Source organism: Galeopterus variegatus, unplaced genomic scaffold, assembly GCF_000696425.1.
Source record: "Galeopterus variegatus unplaced genomic scaffold, G_variegatus-3.0.2 Scaffold50, whole genome shotgun sequence".
Classification (NCBI taxonomy): Eukaryota; Metazoa; Chordata; class Mammalia; order Dermoptera; family Cynocephalidae; genus Galeopterus; species Galeopterus variegatus.
Window position 1 is genome coordinate 990,386 of NW_007726161.1, and position 6,265 is coordinate 996,650.

Here is a 6,265-nt window from a genome sequence, read left to right on the forward strand (position 1 = left end):
TCCTGACAGTCTGATCTAAGCCCATATGCTGATCAGTTCTGCTGCTGTGATAATCTCGCCACACACTTAGCCCTTAACATCAACCACCTTGGTTCTTTCTGTACTTTTCTGTCCTGAATTTCCAGTTAACTGATATGTCTTCGAGGACAAAGATGATGTCTCTGATGAGCTTTGGCCACGGTTTTTAGAGGAGTAAATATTGTGTCTTCTTAAAACGCATGCATACGATGCACTGTTATACTGAAAATTATCCCTCTGGAAGATTTTATGCTCAACAATGCTGCCTGTACTTACAAGTTAGCTTCCTTGGGAATGTCTTTAGCCCTTGAAGCACATTCTTTAGGGCACTTCCATTGGGAAATGTCTTAGTCTATAGAAATCTTAGTCTCAGTCTTTAGAATGAGTATTAGAGTATTTGAGTCTTGTTTCCATTCTTACTCCTGATGCTTACTAAACTTGCTGTGTGTTAACTCCCTTCCCTTCTCTGGACCTCAGTTTCCCCATGAGTGTAATCAGAATGGGATCTAAGGGATATTCAGATTCTAGGACTCTGCTTCCTGAAATATATTGGTTCAACACGGAGAGGCAGTTTCACAATGCCTGTGAGATTTAAAGTAATCGTCACCAATTAGTGGGCACCCAGTAGGCGTCATAAAATGGTATATATGTGATCTTTTGTGTCCACATCTGCCTGTCATCACAGCTCAGGACTCTTAAGCAACCACTCTGTTCCATTTATACAAATTCTGTTTACATTGTTATAGAATAAATATGCTTCGTAATTTGCATAATTGATTTAATGTAGTTTAGCCAGTCACATCATGCAAGAACCACCAGATCCTGCTACTGTGTGAGGAAAGAACGCGAATGGTGTCCGGAAACTCAAGGACAGGACAGTGCGGCGATCTTCCAACACTGTTTTCGGAAAACCCAGGTCTTGGTCTTGAGCCGGCGCCTCCTGCAGTTGCTAGCGCTTTCCACTAGGGGGAGGCAGGCGCTGCACTGCGCCGCGCCAGTTGCACTTCTCTTCCTCTCACGCTCGCTCATCTCCCTGGTTAGCTCGGGAAAAGAGCCCGCCTCCTGTTCTTGGTCTTCAGCCGGCGCCTCCTGCAGTTGCTAGCGCTTTCCACTAGGGGGAGGCAGGCGCTGCACTGCGCCGCGCCAGTTGCGCTTCTCTTCCTCTCACGCTCGCTCATCTCCCTGGTTAGCTCGGGAAAAGAGCCCGCCTCCTGGCCCATAAGCCTCTGGGGCGGAAGCTTCACTACCTCTTCCTGTTCTCCATCATGGCGGTGAGTAGTTGAGGCCTGCCTTTGCTTCCCTTCATCCGTCTCCAGGCCCATAAGCCTCTGGGGCGGAAGCTTCACTACCTCTTCCTGTTCTCCATCATGGCGGTGAGTAGTTGAGGCCTGCCTTTGCTTCCCTTCATCCGTCTCCATCCACGGCTAGCCGAGTCCTCGGGGACCGCCTCGCCCTCTGCCCAAGGAGGACGGAGCCCGCAGTGTTGGCCGGACCGAAAGTGGCAGAGCCGCGCGGGCCGAGGGCGGGGGGCGGGACCCTGTCACCTCTTCTCCCGTCCTCCTCGGAGCGGGCTCGGGGCAGCAGCCTGAGGGTTCAGAAGCACGGCTTGTGGGCTGCAGCGAGGGCTGGGGGGCGGGCCGGACGGTTCCGGGACACGGGGTTCGGGCCTTCTTCCGGCCCCGGGACTTGAGACCGGCCGGGTGCTGGGGCGCCTCAGCCGGTACCTCTGCTCGGGGAAGGCGCCGGTCCGCAGACAGCTTCGGAATGGGGAGCGGGACGTCGCGTAACCACGTGTTGACTGTGTTCTCGGCAATTCAGTTTTATTCTCCCCGCTCCCCTAGCGTCTTTACAAGGGGGTGCTCTTCGTCGCCCTGCACGTTGAGCCCTTTGGGGGTCATAACTCTACCTCTTCTAAGTTTCTCTTCGCTCATTCTGTGCGTGGAGGAAGAGACAAGGTCCCGAGCTGACTTCCTTGATGCCTCTTGGACAAACACGGTGATACGTTTCTCACCCTTAGGGCTTTCGTTAGGATTTGGGATGAGGAGAAAGAAATATGCCGTGCAAATGGAAAGTGATCAGTACACTGGGCTCTCAGCTGTGGCTGGGGTCGCGAGTGTGTTGATTGGTGCGCTTCCCTGTTGCAGCAGGATCAAGGTGAAAAGGAGAACCCCATGCGGGAACTTCGCATCCGCAAGCTCTGCCTCAACATCTGTGTGGGGGAGAGTGGAGACAGACTGACCCGGGCAGCCAAGGTGTTGGAGCAGCTCACAGGCCAGACCCCTGTGTTTTCCAAAGGTGAGTAGTGGCAGGCATGGAGAAAGCTGGCGGCTCGGTTCTCCTGATTTTTCTTTAACTCGCCTGCTGTCAAGTCTGTTTAGGTGACAGTTGGCATCCCCTAAAAGCATTAAATTCATGAGCTACACAATAAGTACCTTCCTCTGAGGTTGGGTATGGTGTTGGAATACCACATTTTATATGAGCATACCTTAAGCTAAAACAAGCCCAAGTAAAGGTTTTCCAAGTAACTAGGATATGAGGTAGGGCAGAAATGTTGGGAATGTAGTAAAGGGCATTAGGCTTGATTTGTAGTTAGGGTAGGGTTATATAGGCTACATTAAAACCAGGGCTGCCTGGGTGTGAATCCTGGCTCCACCACTTAAAACTTGCTATTCTGTGACTTTGGGTTCCCTGGGCCTTAGCTTCATTATTAGTATAAAGGGTATACTTGCTTTATAAGGTTGTGAAGGATAAAATGAGTTAGTGTGTGTGAAATGCAAGTTTCATTGCTTTACGGTAGTGGAATATGGCAAGTCCTTGGATTCAGATTCTGCTTATTACCAACTATGATCTTGGGTGAGTTAACCTCTCAGAAGCTCATCTGTAAAATGGGATTAGTACAATAAGGTTTTGGCAAATATTAGCTATTATCTTGTTTTCTTTAGAACACAATGGGCATCTTCCTTGCTGGTGACCTCTTTGGCCTATTCTGGTTGTATATTTGCCCTTCCTGAGACTTTGATGTTGTGACTTGAAGATCTTAATTGAAGTATGGCTGGATGACTTGGAAATTGGAAAATCTGTTTTTCTCTGTCGTAGATGAAATCGATTAGTAGATGTAGGTGACATTGGTTAGACCACCAGTGTGGATGGACACTTGGTGTTTCTTTGAGTCATGGAGATGGTGTTCTGGGGAAGAGGCTAGTGCAGTGGAGTATGACAACACCTGACTCCTTGTTACCCCCTGCCTGCAGCTAGATACACTGTCAGATCCTTTGGCATCAGGAGAAATGAAAAGATTGCTGTCCACTGCACAGTCCGTGGGGCCAAGGCAGAAGAAATCCTGGAGAAAGGCCTAAAGGTGAGGTTGATCCCTTCATGGGGCAATACTGATCAGTAGCCGCTTAACACGTGTATAATTATGGTGGCAGTAGTTACATTTAATGTACTGTTCTTTGGTGCCCTGATATTTTATTTACTTATTTGCCTGTTAATTTATTTATTTAGATGGCTGGCCAGTTAGCTGAGTTGTTTAGAGTGTGGTGTTGTAACACCAAGGTTGAGAGTTTGGATCCTCATACTGGCCAGCTGCCAAAAAAAAAAAAAAAAAATGTGTGTAGAAAAAGTCTACACTGGGCAGAGTTAAACTATATGCCTGAGAGTCATTTTGATGCTTATGCTTTCTCTGGGTTTTTCTCTGGCCTTTGGAAGTTGGGAAAGCGCCATGAAATCCATGGTGGGATGTGACTTGGTGTAGTGGGGAAATCAGAGATTGTGTTCCCAGCTGAGTTACACTGAGTTGTGTCTTTGCCCTGGGGTGCTGAGGATTGCAGGTTGAGCTAGTTATTTGAGGGGGAGTTGAAGATGACAGGGAATGTGATTGGTGCACTTTTTCCTTAGGTGCGGGAGTATGAATTAAGAAAAAATAACTTCTCAGATACTGGAAACTTTGGCTTTGGGATCCAGGAACACATCGACCTGGGGATCAAATATGACCCAAGCATTGGCATCTACGGCCTGGACTTCTATGTGGTATGAGTATTTAATCTTTTCCCTCTCGGTCTGTGAGGAGAGGGCAGTCTGCTACTCCTTTATCTCGCATGTGCTATCTTGATGTTTGGATGTTGGATTGAAGCTTTGAGTATTGTCTACCTGTGTTGTGTGTTCTCCTTGGGAAGATGTGCCTCATTTGTGGCAAGCACAAGGGTACAGCGCTGAACAACATAGACAAAATCCCTGCTATCGTGAAGCTTACAGTCTAGGATCTACTGAGCACCAACGTGGCTTAAAAGGTGGATGAAGGAAACTGTTCCTTCCAGCCAATGAATTGAAAATTTTTTGAGAGGCGGTATTGGTGCTATATTTGGCCTTTGAGTTGACTGCACTGAGGCATGCTCTTTCCCTGTTCCTGCTCTTAGACTTGGGATGTCTGACTTTCATCCAGAGGACATAGAAACAGGTTTGGGTGGTATAACTTTGCTGTGGGTGGGGATTTTAATGTAGAATGACCATTTGTGTTCTTGCACTGTTTTGGTCCAGTCATGAAACTAAATAGCCAAAAACAGAAGTCCTGACTAGTGTGGAATCTGAATGATGGTGGCACTTTCATTAGGTTTGAATATCCAGACAGCAGTGAGAATGTGCTACTCACAGGTAGTTTTGGGGACAGCAAACCTTTGGGAAGCACTTTGAGCTGAAGCAGAAGGGAAAAAAATATCTTTATCTCTTTGTGCTTCTCAGAATTTTACATTTTCTACAATGCATATGTTGCAATAGATTTTTCAAAAGGAATAGTGCTTTGCAGGTGGGAGCACTAGTGGAGAATCCTCAGTACTATTGGAAGATAGGTAGAGAGAGGGGAGGGTACTGAAAGTTCCAGCCTTGAAAGCAAACCTATAGTATGGTGGTGTGTGTTGTTTTGGATGCTGGTGACCATTCTGTTAGATACAGATCATGGGTCTTGCTCCAGAATCCATTGGGCTGCCAGATGACTCTTGCAGATCAGTCTCTAGTGTGTGAGTCTTGTCTGTCTGCTTTTCACTCTGAGCTGGCTAGGTGACTGTTGGTTATTCCTGGGACAGGTGCTGGGTAGGCCAGGTTTCAGCATCGCAGACAAGAAGCGCAGGACAGGCTGCATTGGGGCCAAACACAGAATCAGCAAAGAGGAGGCCATGCGCTGGTTCCAGCAGAAGGTAAAGCCGATTTATCTCAGGTGAAGTGGTGGTATGTGGTGTTGGTGAATCGAGTTGGGGTTTGGGGATGCAAAATGTAGTATTGTTTGTGGGTAGCTTCTTTAAAGATAGAATATTTGGGCAGCTTGGCATATGGGGCTTTCAGGGCTGGTGGTTTAAAAAAAAAACCCAGAAGTAGGCTGCCTCCCCACTCCATGAATGTGGGTAACTGGAGGGGGAGGAATATTGCTTTAAAAGAAGCCCCCTTTTCTCAGGTTATAGTGCATTTGAGCACAGGGTAGCAATTGTTAAAACCAGTTAGCTTCCTATTTAGTCCAGGAAATATATGGGATTCACGTATCAGATTTGAATTCTCAAACGTTAGCCATTCCTGCAATTGTTGTTGTCTCCTGTTCTGAAAAAATAAAATCTCTTCTCTTTCAGTATGATGGGATCATCCTTCCTGGCAAATAAATTCCTGTTTCTCTCCAAAGGCCAATAAAAAGTTTTCAGTGAAATGTCCATTATTGTTGTGTATTTTGTGAAAGGAGCCTGGCCATATTCAAGTCCTTGGACCTCAAGCCACTTAAAGCTTCGATGGGAGTAGCTGGTAACAACCCTATTGTCTTCTGATTGGATGCCAGTGTTAACAGGCAGATCCAAGCCTGAGCTTCCTAGCATTGTCTGTGCTTACCACACCCTTGCTATGCTGTGGCGCAGCAGGCTTGTGTAAAGATTTTAGTGGCGAGGGTATGGTTGGGTTGGGGTTTGAATTTAGAGCCCTGATTAAAGGCAAGTGCAGTGCTTCCGTGTTCCAGAAGGCTCCCCTCTGTTCAGTGATGTTGTTCTTTACTGGAGATTTTATCAGCACTGATGTGTAATTGAAGGGATCACAGGTTTTGGTGTGATGGTTGACATTCAATTGAGATTTACGTTTCCAGTAAAAGGGGAATCTATAGGGTTATTGAGAGGCAGCATAAATAGATAAAAGAGCAGTCTCTGGGGTAAGTTCCAGAGAGGTCTGGTAAGTCTGGATTCAGTTCCCAGCCCTGCTTTTTTTTTTTTTTTTTTTTTTTTTA

At 46.9% G+C, this 6,265-nt stretch overlaps 1 protein-coding gene across 3 annotated transcripts; it reads left to right on the forward strand.

Moving 5' to 3' along the window:
• Nucleotides 1-1,244: 1,244 nt before the first annotated feature.
• Nucleotides 1,245-5,708, forward strand: RPL11 (ribosomal protein L11). 3 transcript variants are annotated; one of them, XM_008572938.1, is made up of 6 exons: nucleotides 1,245-1,289; nucleotides 2,163-2,313; nucleotides 3,270-3,376; nucleotides 3,916-4,047; nucleotides 5,097-5,207; nucleotides 5,631-5,708. In XM_008572938.1, the coding sequence occupies exons 1-6, from the start codon at nucleotides 1,284-1,286 to the stop codon at nucleotides 5,658-5,660; spliced, it is 537 nt and encodes a 178-aa protein (XP_008571160.1). In that variant the 5' UTR covers nucleotides 1,245-1,283; the 3' UTR covers nucleotides 5,661-5,708. The 3 variants fall into 3 exon arrangements, with proteins under 3 accessions (XP_008571160.1, XP_008571168.1, XP_008571152.1); XM_008572946.1 differs by having other exon boundaries at nucleotides 2,166-2,313; XM_008572930.1 differs by lacking the exon at nucleotides 1,245-1,289 and adding an exon at nucleotides 1,332-1,391.
• Nucleotides 5,709-6,265: the final 557 nt, after the last annotated feature.